We start from the raw sequence: 22,486 nt of genomic DNA on the forward strand, positions 1-22,486 counted from the left end.
AGTTTTGGAACGACTTAGATAAAATACTACATAATATTCCACTGAATGAAATAATTTTATTAGAAGATGATCTAAATGGGCATGTCGAAGTGAAACATGAGGAATATGAGAAGGTATATAAGGGTTATTGGTTTGGAACAAGAAATGAAAAAGGGAAAATTATATTAGACTTTGTGATAGCATATAACCTTATATTAATTAATAAATTTTTTAAGAAAAGAGAAAACACTTGGTCACATTCAAAAGTGGGAATAATATATTATAAATTAATTTTCTTATGATTAAAAAAAAGATAGAAAGATTTATAAAGATTGCAAGATCATCCCTAGAGCAAGTTTAACTACCTACATAAGTTAGTAATTGAATATACGCTTCAAGTATAATATCAATAGAAAGAAAATATGTACGACTTCTAAAATTAAGTAGTGAAAGTTAAAGGATGAGAAGCAAAATATATTTAAGGAGAATGTTGGAGTACAAATATTAAGTGAAATATATGGTAACTCTAATATGACATGAGATAAAATGATATCCAAATTGAAAATAGTAGCTAAAAGTATACTCGATGAGTCAAAGGGACATGCACCACTAAATAAGGAATCTTTGTGGTTAAATGAAAAAGTATAAGAAAAAGTGAAAGAAAAACGAATAGCTTATAAGAAATTATATATTTGTAAGAACGAGAAATTTTTTTAAAAATATATAATAGCCAAGAAAAAAATTTAAAAAGTAGTGAATGAAGCAAAGAATGAAACTTTGAAATGATTATATCAAAAATTGGATATAAAATAAAGGAAAATAGATATTTATAAAATAACTAAAGTTAGAGAAAGAAAGACGAGTTTTTATCCAAATAAAATGTATTAAAAATGAATGTAATATGGTACTAATAAACGATGGAGAAATAAAATAGCAGTGGAAGAAGTATTTCTATCAACTTTTTAATGAAGGTTTAGGTGACCACCTTAACTTAGGTAATTTGAGTAAGTCAAATGAATGTAGAAATTTAAATTTTTATCATAGAATTCAAACTTTAAAAGTAGAACAAGCTTTAAATGGAATGCACAAAGGAAAAATCGTTAGGCCAGATGATATTCCGATAGATATATGAAAGTGCCTAGGGAAATAAGATATTGAATAACTTACAAAATTATTTAACATGATATTTAAAGTGAAAAAAATATTTGATCAATGTAGGATAAGTACCCTAGTTCCCTTATATACGAATAAAGAAGACGTACAAAATTGTACAAACTATAAGCGTATTAAACTAATGAATTATACCATGAAATTTTAGAAAAAAATAATAAAAAAATTAAAGAAAGAGACCAAGGCGATTGAAAATCAATTTGGATCCATGCCTGAAAGGTCGATAATAGAAGTTATACATTTTCTTAGACAACTAATTAAAAAATATCAAGAAAAAAAATAAGATCTGCACATGATATTCATTAACTTAGAAAAATACTTAATATAATCTTAAAAGAAATTATATGAATAATTCTATAAAAGAAAATTGTTAATGTAGCGTATATAGAACTAATTAAGGATACATGCCAAAATATAACAACCAAAGTAAAGACTTCAAGCGAGAGTAATTAAAGTATTTCCAATAAAAATAAGATTACATCAAAGATCAGCTCTAAGTCTTTATCTTTTTATATTAATTATAAATAAACACACTACACACATTCAAGATACAATACCATAATGCATATTATTTATAGATGATATTATTTTAGTAAATGAAATACGTGAAGAAGTAAATTCTAAATTAGAATTAATAAAAAATAGTAGAAAGGAAAAGTTTTAAGTTTAGTAAAATAAAAATAGAGTATATAGAATTTAATTTTAGAAATATTTGACATAATAAGATAAATTATTAATGTTCCCGTTGATCTTTTATATCACAATTTACAGTGTTCATTGACTGTTTTTGTTTTGATATTTTGAGTAAAAGGAATTACTCAAAGACTTTGTAGATCTGTTTTCAAATCAGAAGGAAAAAAAATGTCACTGAATTGACACCATAAATTTCGATACAAAAGATCAAAACATCAACAGGTACATGTGCTTTCCTTCCTGAAGAATGAAGATCCACTACAATCCCTTAATTTATTTATGAACAAATGTGATTCCACTTAGCAAGCTCAGCCCAAGAATTCCTCCCTGTTCCAAATAATGATTCAATTGCTCCCTAATTAAGCCTACAAATGAAAAGAAAACAAATCCTAGAAGCTAATTATCAGATGCCTCTACTATTTAAGGTCTTGCACTAGTTGCATATTTCTTAGAATTGTGGCTGGCTTCCATTCCATGAATCGCTGGATATTACTCGGTAGAAAATCTTGGCATCACCTTTTCAATTGGAATAAATGTACAATCCAAACTATAAACATGAAAAATCCATGAGTAGAAATGTCGGTTAAATATTGAGGTAAACGGAAGTATAAATACTCACAATCAAGTTAATTGTGGGCGGAGGGAAGACTGTAAGTTTACTGATTCTGATGTGCAACTAAAATCTCTGCTGTTTGTGTACAATTTGTGAGCCAGCCACAGGAAGAGATAACTGCTCTGCGACGGACGAAGGATTTATTGGATGATCACTCCCAGAATTGTTTACCAGTTGCTTATTTGTGACTTTAGAACCACCTACATCTCCTTCCGATAGATGTGTTTCTGCTGACTCTCGTATCTGATGAAATTTTGAGAGTTTTTTAGTGCCTAGTGCATTTTCATGTCACCGCTAGAAATAAATGAAAAACTACACAACAATAATTACCACCCGTCGCCTCTTGTGGATATCCAAAGATAACTACAATTCAAAAGAAATAATATCAGACACCTGAAATCATCAAAGTGGGCTGAAGAAGATTAAACAATCAGATATCAGCAAATATATCACTATGAACTATGTTCCTGCAAGACGTTGTAGGTTTTACAGAAATGAATGGATATAAGAAACTTACAACTGGAACTGCAAGTAGGGTAAATAAAAATAAAAAAAGGCATCAAGCATAAGTGAAAGGAATTTGTATCAGTCTTCGAAGTAGATTTTATGATGATTCTCTATATCCAACTGAACTTAATTTTTCATCATTAGAAAACAATATCAACGACTACAACCATGGCCATTCTCTCTAAATCCGAAATCACACACCAACCAATAAAACATGGTTTAACTTTGTTCACTAAAAAGGTTAAGCTCTAGCCACTAACAGTAACAGTAGGCTTTCAAGCATTATGAAACCACTCCGGATCTTGTGATTTAGGACCATTGAGCATTCACATCAACCAACGCTGTCAAAGTAATAAGTTAAAATCAAAGCACTACGTCGAACATTTGGTCAGCAATTTGCCTATCAACATCAAGAAAACTCATATGCATGAGTTAATGCCCATATATATATATAACCTACCAGCTACATAACTTGCAGAAACTATGACTTAAGCATATGGCTAGATGGCCAACCAAGTGGCCAATCTATAAACCACTACTAATGAGGAAAGGAAAGCTGTACTAAACTAACTAAAAATATATTAGGATTATAGGGCTATACAGATTTAGATCTCGGTAAAACAAATCAAATTGATGTATTATTGAAATGATTTGAATTGTTTCAAAGATCCAAAGGGCATTTTGTCACAATGGGCTTTTCATCAACTGATGTAAGGATCAATTATTCCACCCATGGTTTACAATTTAGAGCATGGGCGTAATTTACCATTCCATCTACTGCCGCAGGAACCTCATGACACAACGGATACCAAAGGTCGTTGCTAATGAGGCTTTCCTGAGCAACATTATTTTTTTTATTATTTTTATTTTTTTTAGGATTCCACAATCTAGGATTTCACTGGAGGATCCCGTGAGATTTACATGAGGACCCCACAATGGTTCTGCAAGAACCTAGCAAGGTTCTGCAAGGCCTCTAAGCTTCCACGAGCTGGAGGTCATCAATAAGGCATTCCTGCAAGCTACGGTTTCCATTGGAGGCTTTGTGATCTCCTTTTCTTCCCACAATTCCTCCTACCAGTCAGAACCATTCGACAACATCTCAGTGCACCATCTTCACCGCCAACACATCTCATTCTGGCTGGGAACTGAAACCCGATATGAAATGAGATTTTGAGCCTTGGTTCTACCATATTTTATCTTTAAGAGGAAAATAATAAGATAACTCTAAGCACTCTGATTCATTGTTCACATTATAATCTAGTAGCATACCAAAGTGTTCCAAAGAAGCATTACATTGACTTACATCTGATTTCGGTCCATTACCGGAACAATCAAATATGGAACTTCATACACCTTAAGTCAAGGGGGTAAAAAGATACATCCTGAGAGAATTGATTTACAGTATATGAACATAAACAGTACTGTATGAAAGTTTAAAAGTGAATATCAATTCAAACATTCCTCCGATAGGTACATGGAATAGCCTTTTGACAACTTCGAAGTCTGTTTGATAAAAATATTAGTTTTCTGATCTTGGAATTTCATTTTACTCATTGGATTGTATTAGATAAAGTAAAGACAGAAACTTACAAAGTATATTCAGTATTTATCGATTGACTTATCACAGATCAAATACCAGAAAATGGATGAGTAAGAGCAACACTTACTGATGTTCTTGGGTATTTCCTTTCCTCCCTTGAATAACCTGGAACACTCAAGTTCCAATTTTTTTCTGCAAAAGAGCTACCATAAGTCATGTCAAACAAATAAAAGCCAGCATTATTGAAATGCAATTCAAATTATGAATGAGAACAGAAGATGCATCTTCACCTTCCCTTTGATTGAATATTAGATTTTATAAATATCCAAGATTGATATTCTTTTCATTGATTATTTCACAGGTCATACTTGCTAAGCACAGAAAATGAAAAAGAGCATTTTAATGACATAGGTATATTTTACGAATAAGCGTCAAAAGGAGCAGTCGGTGGGATATAGAAATTGCAAGTTGGGATTTCTTTAAAATTCATTGTGTAATATGAAAATAATTTTATCTTTGGAGGCCTTGCTAAGTTGCAAACCTAGGTGAAGCAGTACATCCTTAGTGTCCAAGGTGGAAGATTTGCGATGTTTCGCCAGACTGCAAGCAAATGTAGTAACCTGCATTTCAGTAGTCGTTGCATCAATGTGATTGAAGACAAGAACATCACTTGATGACTGACAAAACATTTAATACATATTTACAGGGAAAAAAAAGGTATAACCTTCTAGATACTGAACCACAGAGCTGACAGTCAGTATCAAAATTCAACAAGCATGCAGAATAATCAATAAAGGGAAACAATGGTGTATGCTAATGACTAAGGAGTAGTTTTTTGAGTAATTTATGAATGTGCAACTGATTCAGCTACATAAAAGCTTCAATATTTGTACAGCATAAGCTTCTCCTAGTGATGAAAAACAGAATAAAACCAGAAATGCCTTCTATGACATAGCAAGACAAACTTCAATATGTATACAAGAGGATATCTTGATGGCTACTTTCATCTGTCATTAGAGCCATACCTCCATATTGCAGCCACCAAAACATTTTAGCTTTAGATACTTGGTATAACATGTCTGTCACGTACATCTAACCACAACTATTTGATGATAGGTCATTGATTAGTGATTACTAGTACACATCACATGATGTATACAATATTCTTTATAGTATTCACTATTCACATACCAAGTTTTTCAGGATACAAATAACATATAAACCTTATAGGGGTGTTTAGAATGCCTAGAAGGTGACAGTAAATTCCTTTGAACAAAAATATTTGTAGAAATTGGGCCCTCTTGTTGTCACCTGATTTAACATCCTCACATAAACTAGGGCTTGTCTCAAATTCTTCAAAACTTACACAACTAATACTCAAAATTTATTACATTTTGCATTATATTCCCGTACACCACATGTGCAAAGAAACTTTCACTGGAACGACTTAAATTCTTGGTTCATATGATATTGGCCAAAATAAAACAATCAACCCTTTGTTTAAAATACAAAAACATTTGAAGAGGTTGATTTTTTTAATGCCAAATTTTTAATGCATTTCTTACTAAATACAGAAAAACCTTGGGTTTGACGAGGTAAACATTGTGTATAACAGAAGCTTCTTTAGTAAAACCAGCCAGATATGACATCGTAAATATAAAAAGATACCTTAAAACTGAGTTAACGGATAAATGTTGCCCAAAGAAGACAACTTGTGAATAGTCAAAGTGATTCCACTATTAAATATGCATGATAGATAAAATGCAGTGGTGTTAATTGGAGTCCCAAACCACACATGTTTTAGTTTACAAAAAAATCACAAAATATATATATATATATATATATGCAAGCATCCATTAACTCATCAAATAAAAACATCTAAACCAATCTCACCTTTTAGCCTAGACAAGTTAAAGTATAAGAACGAAGTTACACCCTATACAGAATTCATCACCTCATATGCTACCATCTAGTGTTGGGAAACTTTAACGAAACAAGAACCTTGCATGTTACCTACCGAGTCAATGAAGTCATCAGCTATTTGCAAGAGGAGGTCCTCAACTTCAGGATCCAGTTTACCATGAGGATCTACCTGCACTGTCAACAAATTTAGAACATAGAAACTAAAGGAGAAACAAGGTGTGAAATAAAGAATTTGATCATAACACTAGATGCAATTTTACAAATGCAATTTTAAGGTACAACCCTTAGCAATAAGGATGCAATTTAAAGAAGGTTAAATGCAAAAGAGAAGGACACCAGTTAATGTAATAATTATAACATATTCCATTCAGACACCTCAACAAAGTTTATAGCTGCATGATCATTTAAATTTCTACCAGTAGTGTAAATATGTTCACAAATAAAAGCATATTGTGGCACACTTAAAATTTCATCAGAAAGTACATCAAAAATTCAAAATCTACTCAAATTACAAACATAACAGCATTATGCCTCTGTCTATTTAATTGCTTGCTGCTAGTCTAGTAAATTGCACAATGGAAAAAAAATCAAATTACTGGAATAAACAGAGTGCTTATAATTTTTCCTTGAGAAGTTCGCAACCAGACTCCACACTTCATATTTTAATTAATTCTATGATGGAATCCTCAGCCATCTAACTGTTGTTCCTTTTTTCAAGCGAAGGATACATATATAGAATCATTTCAATATTTTTGTAGTAATTTACATTATCATGGCCATTCTAATAAATTATTGATACCCACTACTAAACAACACAGGTAATCTCTCACATGCCATCCTGCCAAATAGAACCTTAACATGCTAAACTGTAGGCACGCTTTGAAGCATGCCGAGTTGAATTCAAATGAATTCGACTAAAGATGATTGTGAGTCATGATGCTTGTCATAATTGTGTAGCTTGTATCTCAAAAACTTTAATTTGACTATCCAATTGTTATAATCTTATTATAAAAAGTAAATAACTAAAGTGGAAAGAGATTTTAAGAGTAAAAGTTATTTGGATTATGGCATGGTATGGTATAACAAAATTTTAATCCAATTGACTATATAATTTTTCTAGTCGTATTTTAAGAAGTAAAAAAGTTAGGTGGAAGAATAAAATGTGAATGCAATCTTGCCCCAAGTGGTTTGTGCTTGAATTTTATATTTTGATATTTTCAGCAAATGGTTTAACTTAGGTTTTCCTTCATTACTAATGTGTGCATGGGTTTGCAGGGATTTGACAAGATACATACTAATCTCGCAAAGTTTGTAACTTGACGATTTGTTGGCTTGATGCGACTAAGTTGGTTTGGCACAAAAGCTCAAAGCTCCACTAGACTTCAATGAAGGATGGTATGGGATGTCCAAGAGATTGTAATAAAAGGGCATGGAGTCGTTCAACAATTTTGATGGCTACAGCAAGAAGTGAACAACTTAGATGACCTAGCAAAGGTGGCATGTGAAACAAACTGAGGGCTGGTGCATCCGAAGGATTAAGATCCTGACAAGAGGTGTGCTTTTGGGCAACATAAAGATGTGACAAAGTGAAGACCTAAACAAAGTAAGTTGTGAGAGATTGTTTGAATTGTAATCTAGGAATTCATTTTTTTGGTTCAGTTGTCTTGGTGGTCCTAGTCTATATCCAAGCTTGATCCAGAGCTTTGGATGGCTTACAAGGCGTAAGGCAAGCTATTGGGATCCTTGAGCAATTTGGGTCAACTAAAGTCAATTCTTATTGCAATTGAGTCAGCTAAAATCTAAATTCAATCAACTCAAAAGTTCGTTGGAGGGATAAGTTTGCTGAAGCAACCCATCAATAAGATTAGAATAATTTAAGTTGACTAATTTAGATTTGGGTGGATTGAAACGTTGTTGAGTCGACTATGGGTGGCATCCATTGACGTATAAACTTGCATTTTTATTGAGTTGAGACCAGAGGTAGTTGAGTCAACTCAAAAAGATTTACAAGGATTGGATGTAGTTTGAGTTAACTGAAAATTAGTATTAGCCGTTAGCCAATAAGATTTTCTTATTGAGATTCTAGTTGAGTCAACACAAATTGGCTAGAAGTTATCCAAATGAGTTGTCTTATCCTTTATTAAATGCTCCCTTGCTACTATAAATAAAGGGAAGAGGACCTCAAATACACAACACCTACATAACACATATAAAATCCTAAGTGCTTATTCCAAGGCTTCAAATGATCTCTTCTTTCTATATTCACTATTGTATTATTGTAAAGAAGATACTTTCTTTATGAGATTTCTCCGCTATGATAAAAGAGTTTCCTATTAGTGGAATCATGGGTTTGATCCACTTAACAAATCGTTAAGTCGTGGAGTAAGACCTAGGTTCAAACTATGTAAATGTCTTTGTTAGTGTTGTGTCACTTTGAATTTGTTACTGTTAATATTATTCCACTCTGCTTTCTCTAACTTGAACAAATACACAAGTAGGAAAAGAACCACTCACTAATTATTTGGACTTGCACAAGTACAATAGAAAGAGAAAAGGAATTTCAAAATTCACCCTCCCCCTAGCACTTTGATCCACATCATTAATCCTCAACATAAAATTCAACAAACACAATATGGCAGATTAAAATATGACAACAAATGTACACTCATTTGATATATTGAAGTGTGTCAAATGAGTGTAAAATGCTAGCACAATATGGTGCATTAAAATTTTACTTTAATTAATTATCTAATTATTCGAAACTCATTTTTAAAAGCAAATAAAATAAGTAGAAGAGAATTAAATGAATAAATCTCATCTGAACTCATCTTAGCGTGATCAGTTGCATACTGAAGTGTGCCAAGTGTCAGCACTGCATGCATTGAAATTGTGCATTTTGGTTAGGGACAGGACACCAGCCTCAAACATTACTTTAAACCTTGGTAACCATATTTGTAGATCTTAAACCCATAAACATAAGGCTTTAAATACAGATTTCCAAAGCAAAAGATAAAACCAAAATAATATGCCTAGCGAGATAGAGATTGGGAAACTGTGTACCTGCATAACTAGATCATGTATCTTTCGCTTTCCAAGAAGTTGATTAGTTGCTTCTGTTCCTTGACTAGAATTTCCACCTGTCACTCCAGAAGCAGGTGCCTCTTCTTGTGATCCGCTCAAAGATAAAGGATTTTGGACTGCATGACCAGCAAGTCTTGGAGATTGCAATTGCTGTTGTTGCTGTAACTGTTGAATTTGTTGAAGCTGCTGCTGGTGTAGCAAATGCTGTTGCTGACCTCCTAGCTGCGGTTGTGGCTGCTGTTGCATCAGTTGAGAGATCTGCTGTTGTGTCAGGGCCATGGGCTTCTGGTGGTGCTGTGATGAAGCTAGTTGTTGTGGCAAGAATGATTGTTGCTGCCTTTGTTGCTGAAGATGATACGAAGGAGAAACTGGAGAAGGCAATGATGGTTGTAGATGTTTCAACCACTGCTGCTGCTGCTGAGAAAGAGTTGTTTGAACCATTGTTGATTGTCCATTTTGCATCAAACCAGACACCTGGGAGTTGAGTGCAGCAGCTGAAGGTGTCCTAGGTAAGCTTTGACCAGGTAGCTTCTGCTAGATAACTCAAGTGTTACACAGTTTCTCAACTATACTAAGTAGCATGAGAACACAAAACAATTGCCAGTACCTTGTGAAAAATAAACTAACAGAATAATCATGGTGCTACTAAAATGGTAAAAAGAAAAGCAACCCGGTGCACGAAGCTCCCGCCATGCAGGGTCCCGGGGAAAGATCCAATGTACGCAGCCTTACCCTGCTTTTTGCAAGAGGCTGTTTTCAGGATTCGAACCCGTGACCTTTTGGTCACATGGCAACAACTTTACCGTTACGCCAAGGCTCCCCTTCTTAAAAAAAAGGCAGCCCGATGCACGAAGCTCCCATCATGCGGATCTATTGTACACAACCTTACCTTGCTTTTTGCAAGAGGCTGTTTCCAGGATTCGAACCCTTGACCTTTTGATCACAAAACAACAACTTTACCATTGCTCCTAAAATGGTATATGGATAAAAGTAACAAAAGACAGTAGACCTTAATCAAAGATGTTGCAGTTTGTTGTTGTTGTTGTTGTTGCTGAATTATACAAAAAAAAAAAAAGTAGCATCTAAAAATAGAAATGATTATTGGTAATAGCAAATTATTGGGACAAGAAAGTTACAACGTACGCATCACAGAAGGATGAAAGAAACAAAATTGTCTTAAAAAAATCCTATATAATTGTCTTGACCAAATCATCAAAAACAAACAACGAGAAAGAAGAATACAATATCCAGCTAGTTGTAGTACAGTAGCAAATCATATTCTCTGCATCAAATGATTGCTTGTTAACCATATCATCCAGGAAAAGCACTGGTTTCACCAATTAGCCTAATAGTCAAATTTAACTGAAATTGATAGAGAGATTGAAGTCGATGGGAATTGGCTGAATTTGGACAATTTTAATTGTTCTGCTAGGCTTCATGAAAAGGAATAGAAGTAATGGCAACAAGAAATTCATAATAAGATGGTATTATATTATCTTTTTGATACATTTCAATCATCATATTTGTACTAGCTACCTCCTTTTTGTGATAAATGTAATCCAGCACAGCATGAGACAAAAAGGTAGAGAAAAGATAATTCAAAGGAAGAAATTTACCATGACATCGTCATTACACATAAACCTAATATGCTGTCCCATAATTAATGTGTCAAAGATCAATATTATCTTATAATTAATTCCTTCTTGATATTTGACTAGAATGCTTCTCAACAATAGGATGAATTCTTATCATGCATATCAATAGCCAATAATGAGCAATTCATAAAATGCTCAACGATTACATCAAAATACTGTGTTTATTCATGTCATTGTAGCATTTCAAATCCAGCCTCTATCCTTCCGGATTTGATATTAAGCATCTAGGTTTGGAGGCATTTTTGTAATCAGCAAAGGAGCCCATAAAATAAGGCAGAATACACATCCTACATGATTCCTTTACAAAAATAGATGCTACAGGAAAAGTGTGAGAGCACAGAATATATAGATGCAAACCTGAGGTGATGTAAGGGCTATTTGTTGCTGTAGTTGTTGCTGTCTCATCTGCCCATGCGCAATGCGTTGGCCATATGCTCTTAGTTGTGGGTTCATGCTAAGGTTACTGATCATACCCATATTCTGCATTCCTTGCAAGGCTTGGGCAGAAGTATTTCCTGGATTGAACTGACCAGTTTGAAGTAAGCTTTTCTGCCTTGGCTATTAATAGAAAATAAAAAGGGATATATGAGTTAAAAGGAATAACCAGGAAGTGAACAAAACTAAAAGCAAGAACTAGGAAGTTCAAGTTTAGTTCAAATACTCGATTGAACACCGAAAGATTCTTATTTGCCACATAATAAAACTTCTATAGTTCAGGCTCTTATCTTTATGAAACAGGAAAGACAAATTCTCATTTAAAATACAGTTCCACATATTTAATTCAATTATCTTAAAACATGGACTATGAGATAAAATAATTTTACCTTTTTCAGTAGGAAAATTTTATTCAAGATTTTAAATAAAATCACGCTCAAGCAGCTGCATTACTACAGCCTACGCGAATTTGGAAGGAAACAGCATAGCATATTGGAAATGTGGTTTCCTTCAGTTGTAAGCATGAATAAACAGTTATAAAAAATACTTAATTGGTTCATTTGAACTGTTAGACTGGACCAAATTCACTAAAAATCCAAATAAACTATGTGTTAATTTGAAACATTTGCTTTGCAAGTGTAAACACTTTCAATATTAATCATATGCATATTGATTATATATATCATATGTTATACATTGCTAATTATCATTGATTTATATCTTATGCAAGGTTTCAAATCTTGAGTTGTGTCGGAGGTTGATCTCCAACTGAAACAATATAATTTTAGTACCATGCTGTGCTGTGCGGGTACAAAATTTCAATAATTATTTAATTGAATTATTAATAATAACATTATTAAATTTTTATTAAACTTAATTATTTGCTAAATAATCAATTAGATTGCTAATATATGATTATTTTCTATTTATATTTGTTGATTAATTCAATCATCTAATCCTTGCAACGAATTAAGCTTTAGTTTTAGTCACTTGTAGACACTATGCTTCATATATAATTTATATTTATAATGTATTAAGTTTTGCAAGTAAAATGTTAGAATGAGCAACAAGAAAATAAGACCTTCCTTGATCCACTGTAACCTAACGCATGCTTTGCTTTTGAATTCTACAATATTAAAGCAATTTCATATTTGAAGGCCCAATTGTAGATGTAATTTTGTTTTAAATGAACGTATATTTTGTTTGGAGAGGCTTTTCATATGTCAAAGGGCTCTAGGTTCGTTGGGGATCCGACTAACTCAAGCCTAACACGTGATATTAATGACACTTACAAGATTTAAACAAAAGACTTATGACACCCATAAGTTCACCACTTATCTTAAAGCTTGAGCAGTTACGAAAGGACCAATTTAGACAATTATATTTTTAACCAAAAACAAATATTTTCCACATAAGTCTCACATGACTTTAGCCACTACCTATTTCATTGTCAATTTTCAATAGTGTTTGCGAATCATAAGCTTGTGAATACAAAAATGCTAGATTGGCAGGTAAACAAGGAGATAAGCCCGGCCAGATATTGCAAGGCATGACGGCTAATTTCTCTTTGGAGGAATTAAAGTACAGCTAAATACTAGAGCAATTGTGTCTTGGCTAAAGTTAATTTGTACCCTGTAACACAATTGCAATGACAAGGAATTTTGGTGGGACAGAGCATTAAGCTGAACAGAAGTGCTTCTAAACAGATCATAACTGAGAGTTCAAGTTCTAATGTAACAGCCAATAGTGTCCTATGTTGCCCCTGGTAATTCAATAAAATAACTGTTGATTTTAGCTGAATAAAAAAAAAATCAATGATATGATATTAGTCAGAGCATGATGCAGCAAGGTTTCCTTATCTTTATGGAGCAGTAAAAGAATGAATAAGGAGCAAATAATCTAGGACTTATGAATACTTCAATTGTTTCCCAAGAAAACAGGAATGTGAAACAAAGAAAGAGTTGTTGCATAACCTGAGTGAGCATCTGAGACTGCATATTGAAATGCTGAGTAGTCTGCCCAGGTAGCATCGGTAGCTGAGCCGCTTGTGTAATAATCCCTGATCGACCCATCCCTCCAGCAGTAGCGGCGGCAGCCAGCTGCTGCTGCTGGATCTGGGCGCCACCAAGATTCATCTGCCCGCCGTACATCCCTGCATGCTGCCGCATCGCGCCAGCGGCCGCAGAGGCTCCGAACTGCTGCTGGATCTGGCTCAGCCGCGGCATCGATCCGGACCGCTGGAGGCTCTGCTGCATCTGGAAGCTCATATTTGGCTGCTGAGCTTGCTGCTTCTGCTGCTGCTTCTGCTGCTGCTGGCTCTGGATCTGCGCCTGAGACTGGGGTTGCTGCGACGGCGACGATGGCGACGGCTGCTGTTGCTGTGATTGGATGATCTGCTGCTTGGAAGCGTAATCTAGGGCAGCGGCGGGGCTGAGAGCATGGGACTGAGACAATTGGGGGGAGTTGATCTGGGATAGGTCACCGACGCCCATGGATGGGGAAGGGGGAATATGCGGGGACGGCATGTTAGGGTTGCAGTTGGCCGGCGCGATTTCGGCATCGCCGCCGCTAGCCGGAACCTTGCTAGGCGAAGCGGACGCAGAATTCTCCGCCATGCCAATCGCCTGCTCTCTCTCTCTCTCTCTCTCTCCCCAGCGGCGCCGAATCGAGCGATCGAGGACTCGACAAGAAGGAGATCGAGTGTTCGCTGTCAAAGACAATGATTAAAGAAATTTATAAGGTGTTCTTAATAGACCAATCACGCTCGTTCAAGAACAAAATATTGCAAAACAAATTGTAGTAATAAAAAAAATAAAATTGCACTGAAATATTTTTTATTCGATGTAATCATTAAATAATATTAAATATGTTCGATCGGCTTCTGTACTTAAAATCATTTCATACTCAATTTAAACAAAAAACGTATAATTTATAGAACATTTTATCAAAATATAATATAATGTTTATCAAAATATTTTTTAAAAAAAATATTTAAACTCCATCGAAATCATTTTAACTTTGTTAAAATCACTTAAAAAAATTTTATAGCAGTCAATAATTAATTACTACAATGCTATAATAATTAATATAATACTGTAACAATGTTATAGAAATTATCTAGGTAGCTGCTAAAATTATATAGCAGCTAATAAAATGCTGTAACAGCTACTAAATAATTATTATAAAAAAATAAAATAATTTTAATCAAGTTAAAATAATTTTAATAAAATTTAAATATTTTTACTAAATTAGTTAAAAATATTTTGATATAATAGTATGATATATGAATAATAATTTTGATTATAATGAACTATTACTTTTTTTTTTTAGGTTATAGTAATTACAGGATAATTGTTATACATTGTAATAATTAATCGTAAATATTATAAATATATATATATATTTATTTATTTATTTATTTATTTATTTATTTATAATTACAGCGATAAAGGGAGCCCATCAAGTATAAGTTAAAAATGGGAATAACAGCTGATGTGGAGATTAAAGTCAAAGCGATCAAATGAAGGAAACCACCGACTTACCAAAGTCTAACGAGTGGCAACGTGATGAGTGGGCATGAATGATCCAATCACTCGAAGATTTATCTAAGCAGATCCCTCATTCGGGCAGGACGACTATAAAGAGGACATCAGATGTTTACAACTGTGACCAAGTGAATGCTAGTCTGACCTGACAATATGTCCGACCGAGCAAGGGACGACCTACTGAGTCGAACTATCACCGAGAAGAGCAGTCTTGAGCAACCAGGTAGGAAATCCTAGCCGAGCGTCTTCCTCGCTCAGTCAAACAGTGAGACCACTTCTATATCTCATCATATTCTTCTGGGAGTCAGTGCCGCTGACAAGGAGCATGGTTAACAGACAAATTGTACGATAAAAAACTTCTACCATGTACTGTTAAAGAATGGTGTCAGAAACACTTTTTGACATGTCTTTGCATAGAATAGTTAGGAAAATGTGCATGTATCTTGAGAAGCATGCGCGTCTGCTACTGAAGGACTATATAAAAGGGAGTTCATGCACTAGTCGAGCTAGGTATTTTTTGTGTGCTTGAGCTCCTGTTGTTGCTATAGTTCTTTTTACTATTCTGATAAAATATATATATATATATATATATATATATATATATATATATATATATATATTTTGATGATTTTTGGTCAAAAGAATTAAACTTTTGAAATGCTTCTAATAATTTTTTATTGATAGAAATTTAAAAATAACATTTTTTTTAAAAATTTATATCATTAAAAAGAGCACCCTTTTTAACGAATTAAAAAAGTATCTTATTTATAATTTTCTAACTCATAAATTCATGTATATCAGCTTACAATTTCAAGATAAAAGTTGATTTGATCCAATCAGTTGAAGGTAATATATATATATATATATATATATATATTTGGTCAAAAGAATTAAACTTTTGAAATGCTTCTAATAATTTTTTATTGATAGAAATTTAAAAATAACATTTTTTAAAAAATTTATATCATTAAAAAGAGCACCCTTTTTAAAGAATTAAAATAGTATCTTATTTATAAATTTCTAACTCATAAATTCATGTATATCATCTTACAATTTCAAGATAAAAGTTGATTTGATCCAATCAGTTGAAGGTAAAATTATTTTAATTAAAAAGAAAAATTATTGATATGATATTATTTCTTCTGATAACCTGTCAATATTTTTAAAAATTAACAACATTCTGTAGGATACTAACCAGCTACACTAAATGTGTTGGAATGGGGATGTCCAACTTCCTAGAACTATGAGAAAATAAATGGCCAAAAGAAATCACTCACAATATATACTGGAATCTTGCTGATTAACTGATCATACTAATAACACAGACAAAATCACACATACCTATTTTGACTTACAATGGTGGAACAAAATGATGGCGTGTTATCTTAAAATTCAAAAAACAAGGCTGGAATTCTCAACCCTGATAAACATTCTTTGCTACAACATAACAAGGTCACAATCAAAATTCTCGCAGAACAGGTAATTGCTAACAGCTTTAAACAAAAAAAAAAATGTGGAACCGCCACATCAACGGCCCCCCTAGAGCCGGTCCCACGGATATGGAGGGAGGTGCTAACAGCTTTAAACAAGTAGATGTTATCGAATGACACAAGCGATATGAGAAAATTAGAGAATGCAACATTGTTGGAGGAAATGACTATGCAGCAGGTGGCCTTAGCACATGATCTAGAGAAGTATCCATGGCTGCAGTGGGTATCCATTGCCACATTCCCGTCGGTATATGGTTTGGGTATGGGATTGTTTTGCTTAAAGCTGGGGGCGAAGCTGGTTGAAGTGTCGTGGCAGCAGGTTTAGTGAAGAACTGGGTTGTGGTGCTACTGCCTTTAAGCATCTGTTCGATACGCTCCTTCTCAGACTTCAGCCTCATTTTCTCATTCCGAAGTTCTAATTTCTCGCCCTGCACAGCATGCAGACCAAGTGATCTAGTGAATTTTCATTCAATTGATTAAAGCATGATCATGGCAGATGATAGCTAGACAAATTCCACAAACACCTTATACACAATATATTCACAAGCACCTAGAATGTAGAAAATCTTGAATTCTTCAATACCAGTTGTTGAGAGAAAAACCCTTTCTCAAGCCAAAAGTCATGTAAAGAAATCCAAGGCCTTATACAAATTGAGAAAATAATAAGATTCATGTGGTTCACCACGATGTCTGGTTACATCCGTGGGAGGAAGAAGAATCAACTACTAAACAATTCAGAATAGTACAGGTTAGAGGCAAAACTTCCCCAATAACAATGCTTGAAAGAGACCTGAATATAAAAGCATCCAACCCAACAATACTGGAAACCAAAAGGATGGGAACAAGCAAATACCACAACTCCTTCCAGAACCACAAGGAGACGTCAAGAGTAGCCTCCACTCTTCATTCTCTCTTTAAGAACTCTTGCAAATGAGAATGCTAAGTCAAAAGAATCACTAAGAAAGTCTTCTAGACATCTTAGGGAGGGTTGTTTTCTCACCCCTACACACGAGATACATATTTCTGCATGTACTCTCACTTAACATATGAGAAATGGGTTCTATCATATAACCCATGTGATAGATCAACTTTTGACACCAGAAGGCCATCTGTTATTTCTTCAAGGACTCCTAAATGATGAAAAACTTAATTCATGGTGATTTTGGATCACCATCCCAACAAAGGTGATGATAATAGTCATATTACAATTAAGAAAAACACAATAATAACTTTTGCTGGTTTTTACTCATTTGAGTTAGAACAAAATTACTCTAACAGGAGATTAGTGAATCAATTCATTTCTCACCTTAACACTTTTTATAGAATTCTGGAGTGCTTCATTTGACTCCTTAAGCCTCTTTGCTTCATGACGTAATTGTTTTATAAAATGAGCAGCATCACTCAAAATGACAAATTTATCTGTTATAGGAGGCTTTCCTGGATTCATGATAGAGCACAACTCTGTGAACCTGAGCAGATGCATCATTGGTCAGAGTTGGGGTTTCCAACATAAGAATAATCACAATCATAGATGTTTTTAGGTGCGTCTTATACATGCCTATCATTAAGTTTATCTCTTCGTATTTTCTCACGGCGAGCTTTTGATCCTGGTGCAGCACATGACTCCTTATGGTTTCTGTAGAATGACAATAGGAGGAGCCTTTTGATCAGAGTGTGTTGTAGTAGAAGTGAAGAAGCATGGTAATTTGTGTTATTGTTACCTAGAAACAAAAGATTACCACATCAATAGAAATTAGGTTTTCTTTTCAATTGTTACAGTTCATATCAATCACATGTTTCATTTATTACACTATTGCATGTATTAAATATTATAGGCACGGAATAACTAAATGGAAAAAGGAAATAACTGAAGATGCATACATGGGTTTTCATATTCTTTCCATGTACGTGGACCACACTGAAGATTAGTTCATAGAAAGAGCAAGAGAAGTTGGGCAATAACGAGTATAAATTGATATTTTGAATTTTTTTAAGCAACTTTATAGGAGACAGCACAAAAACATTTAACATCATTCCAAAGAATTTTGTCTGAAGTTTGAATTCCAGTGAAACACTAATGTGCTCTTGTGCATAAGAACATAGACACAGAAATCAACTTGTACCGTTTCTTAAGGGAACCAATGTTTGAGCTTTTGTCCTCCTCGAGCATCGCATCAAAATCAATCATTGAACTGAACATTACAAGCTAAATTAGAAATGTTCACCAATTTGAGATATACATGTGCAAGAATTAAGTGCAAATTAATCACAGAGAAAGAGAAGTGGCCTTTCATATCAATTCATTTCCTGCTTCTTCTGAAGATAATTCAATTAATAAATTAAAATCCTAGAAGCCAAGCGAGGTCAAGGTGACAAGCTCATTAAACATTGTAGTCTCCATCTCTCTGTAAGAACCTGATATTCACTATGTTTGATACAAAATAATTGATCTAAATCTGATGCAATTGTTCCTAGGGATAGCAAAAAAATCTGCTCCTACCTGAACCTGCAACGACTCACCCAACTTATCAACGGGGTAGGGCAAAACTTCATAAACAATAAGTCTTAGCTTCTTTCTTTTAATTTTAGCCAAGAGACCTGCAGAGATGCACTTACAAGAATGATCATAATGCATGAGTATCTTTTGGAAATCTGTGGAACATGAAAAATATGGACACAATCCTAATTGTCTCAATACATGTTTTAAAATGCTTGTAAGGAACGAATTAAAAGTGATTGTTTGAAGATATATAAAAAAGTGATTTGGTTGGTCTTGAGGAGTTTGTGTGTGGTTTTGAATGACATTAATCTATTATTCTTGTAAATGAATGTATTGAATCTGTCTATATTTGCTTTAGATTCTGATTATCTTAAAAATAGTAAAGCAAATGTTCTTACTTTTAAATAATCAATATGATGATCAGGCAGAGCGAACAGGGCAGGGCAAGGGTAAACTCAGGTAACAAATGGGTCAACGTAGAGGGAACAATCCAACAAACATAAGCACAATCCAGCATACTCAAGCTACAATCTGGAGGACTTGATCGGACTAAAAAAGTTTAACTAAAGAACACAAAGAGAAAAGAAAAATCACCTCGAAGCAGAGGAATCATCGATGATCCGAGCGCCCCAGACGAAACCAGGCTCACGGACGTCCTCGACAATACCTCCGTAGTCTATAAGCCATCCGCCTCCACTGCTGCGCACCTTCGGCCCAACCATCCCACTCCTTCAAAAATCCCCCCAAAACTCCCAAAATTAGCCAACAATCAGCAGAGGCCTCCTCGCTCTCGATTTCTCCGCCTTCGCCGTCTGCGATTTATCTCAGCCCGCAGTCCGGCGAAGAGAAGACTAGGCTGACAGCTTCACATGCACTTTCGGTCAAGTATACTAATCCTGATCCAGCAGAAAAACACAAGGATTTTAGTTAAGATACGCGCCATTGCGGCGTAAGAAGGGTGGTTTAATTCTACTCCTGCGGCGAATTTGAACCGGTGGATTAGATTAGCACTTAATTAGTTAATGCAATTAAGCAACGTACCAAGACACTTCCTAATTATTATGATTATCTCGTTAAAAGGATTAGATTAAGAAAGATTAGGGCGATTAATTAAATGACGGACTGGTGTGTTATTAATGATAATTAACCTGAATTGGATCAATTAATGGCGAATAGGACAGAGGAGAAGAGAATAAGGAGACTTTTTTTTTAATGAATTAAAATATAGTCATTTCGTGGCCATTAAATGAGATCATTTATTTAATTTGAAGAATCTTTAGTGATGATTTTAATGATTCATTCAGAAGTTTTTTTTAATAGTTAAACCCCTCATCCTACTTTAAAATTTATAAAAGGATATTTTTATTTTCTAAACTATGAATTTGAGTTTATTAGATGTTGATCCATGAGTTTTTAGTTATAAATTATGAATTAGAGTTTGATATTTATATATTTTTATAATTCATGTGTCTAGGCTATTAATTTTTTTTGAGATAGATATTTTCTTCTGATTTACCTATAGGAGAAATCTAAAATATAACTTCTGATCCCCTAATTTATTCTCTTAAATACTTTATCACTGCACAACACTTAGTAGGGGTCTATTTATTATTTTTGAGACTATAGAGCTCAAATCTTACATTCTTTTCAGAAAGTTCAAAGACTGCTTCGAAATTGTGGTTTGAAAGATGATCAGGTAATTGATAAGTCATTTGGTTTTTAATACAGAGATTAAAGTCGAGCCCCTAAGTCGGATGAAAATTAAGAAGGTCGGATAATAGGATAGTCAGAGTCAAAGAAAGGTCAACCTATGAAGCTAGCACAGCTGATTACTTCGGTCGAGATATAGTGGACTAAACCGGCAAGCCAACCGGACTGAGGAGTCAATCGAACGTTGATTCACACGACATTGATGAAGCTTTGAGCCAAGTCAGTACTTCGTAGAGCCAGTCTTTTTCTTGGTTCAAAAATAGCACAATTAGCTAGTCGGCAATGTGATCTAGCCGATCAAACCAGGCATTCGATCGGACCCACTGGATACTCAATCTGTCCGAGCTCTTTGGCCCAATGAAGAGGTCAAGCGAAGGTCGAGTCTCTAGCTATAGTTCTCTAATCCGACCAGGTGGTATTTACGAGTGATGGTCGATCAGGACACTTGGAGGCTTGATCAAATCATCAGCTAAACACATAGTGGACCCCTCGAGCCAACGACCTCATATCACCTTTTTGGCATTTTGTGCCACAGAGGATAAAGTATATTCTGACTGCAACCTGTACATTCGAAGTTTCCTCTCTAACAAATGCAGAGACTGCAGGTCCATTTTTGGAAAAAGATGTTAGAGCATCTTTATGATTTGTACTTTTTTAAAAATGTTTTGAGATTGGTGCATAAATAGTGAGACTATAAAAAGGAGTTTCCATCTACAGGCGAAGGTACACGATGCTACACCATTCTACATATTCATTCACTCAACTTAACTCAACCCGATCACTGACTTGAACATCGGAGGGACAACGCCGAAGACTTCTTCTATGGCCCGACAACTAACAATCTTTTCGAGATGCAGGAGCGCTTTAGAGGCATCTTGCGATAGCGAGGATTCTTCATTTGGTCAATATTAAAGCCACCATTCCTAGCCAGCCATCTTCTCTGCTTTCACACATAATCATATTTAGCGTCGTCTGTGAGAACTTCACCTACATTCAAACTACGAAGATGAATGAGGTTGGACGACTCACCACCACAACCTTATCACAAGAGGATTAGAGTTATTGATAGTCGCCCAAGCGGCTCAAATGGTGCAACGCCAACAAGCGACTGAGTGCCCTTTACCAAACCTTGCTATATCAGCGATTGGCCAGCCGGTCAAACGTGGAGCTCGAGCGAAAGGCCCGACCGTGTGCCAATTAGTTAACCCTCTCCCAACCGCCTTCCCACAAGCACCCGTGCCACCGACCAGCATGTTGCTCATGCCTCCATCGCCTATTGCATATCACCGGGCATTATTCCAAATGGCCCTTGATGACATGGGCTGAGCAGATAGACCTCAGGGATCATCTTCTGAAAACGCACGCATCCGAGACCATCATAAAGGCAAGGCGCCAATGAACAGTAGCTCTCCTGAGCGAGCGAGCATATCGTTCTCCCAAGAGATCTTGAAAGATAAATTGTTGGCCCATTTCCCACCATTGTTGATTGGGGAATATGGAGGGGTGGCCAATCCCGAGGACTACTTACTCAAATTAGAAAACGCGATTATCCTCCACCAGTACATGGGCGGGGTCAAGTGTCGTGTGTTTCTCACCACTCTCTCCGGCTCGGTGCATAGATAGTTAAACCGACTCCTGACCGAGT

At 34.9% G+C, this 22,486-nt stretch overlaps 2 protein-coding genes across 4 annotated transcripts; both read right to left on the bottom strand.

The window, feature by feature from the left end:
- Positions 1 to 1,995: 1,995 nt before the first annotated feature.
- Positions 1,996 to 14,370, bottom strand: LOC122047501 (transcription initiation factor TFIID subunit 12b-like). Its single transcript, XM_042608844.1, has 9 exons — positions 13,570 to 14,370; positions 11,519 to 11,719; positions 9,486 to 10,037; positions 6,520 to 6,594; positions 5,044 to 5,122; positions 4,630 to 4,694; positions 2,786 to 2,818; positions 2,462 to 2,698; positions 1,996 to 2,389 (listed from the first exon to the last, which is right to left on the bottom strand). The coding sequence occupies exons 1-8, from the start codon at positions 14,209 to 14,211 to the stop codon at positions 2,519 to 2,521; spliced, it is 1,827 nt and encodes a 608-aa protein (XP_042464778.1). The 5' UTR covers positions 14,212 to 14,370; the 3' UTR covers positions 1,996 to 2,389; positions 2,462 to 2,518.
- A 2,131-nt stretch (positions 14,371 to 16,501) lies between these two features.
- Positions 16,502 to 19,996, bottom strand: LOC122047502 (transcription factor bHLH115-like). 3 transcript variants are annotated; one of them, XM_042608847.1, is made up of 6 exons: positions 19,726 to 19,862; positions 19,132 to 19,229; positions 18,755 to 18,823; positions 18,190 to 18,267; positions 17,938 to 18,100; positions 16,502 to 17,059 (listed from the first exon to the last, which is right to left on the bottom strand). In XM_042608847.1, the coding sequence occupies exons 2-6, from the start codon at positions 19,182 to 19,184 to the stop codon at positions 16,799 to 16,801; spliced, it is 624 nt and encodes a 207-aa protein (XP_042464781.1). In that variant the 5' UTR covers positions 19,185 to 19,229; positions 19,726 to 19,862; the 3' UTR covers positions 16,502 to 16,798. The 3 variants fall into 3 exon arrangements, with proteins under 3 accessions (XP_042464781.1, XP_042464780.1, XP_042464782.1); XM_042608846.1 differs by lacking the exon at positions 19,132 to 19,229 and having other exon boundaries at positions 19,726 to 19,996; XM_042608848.1 differs by lacking the exon at positions 19,726 to 19,862 and having other exon boundaries at positions 19,152 to 19,229.
- Between the last annotated feature and the right edge of the window lie 2,490 nt (positions 19,997 to 22,486).

The sequence above is a fragment of the Zingiber officinale genome, chromosome 2B (genome assembly GCF_018446385.1).
Source record: "Zingiber officinale cultivar Zhangliang chromosome 2B, Zo_v1.1, whole genome shotgun sequence".
Lineage (NCBI taxonomy): Eukaryota > Viridiplantae > Streptophyta > Magnoliopsida > Zingiberales > Zingiberaceae > Zingiber > Zingiber officinale.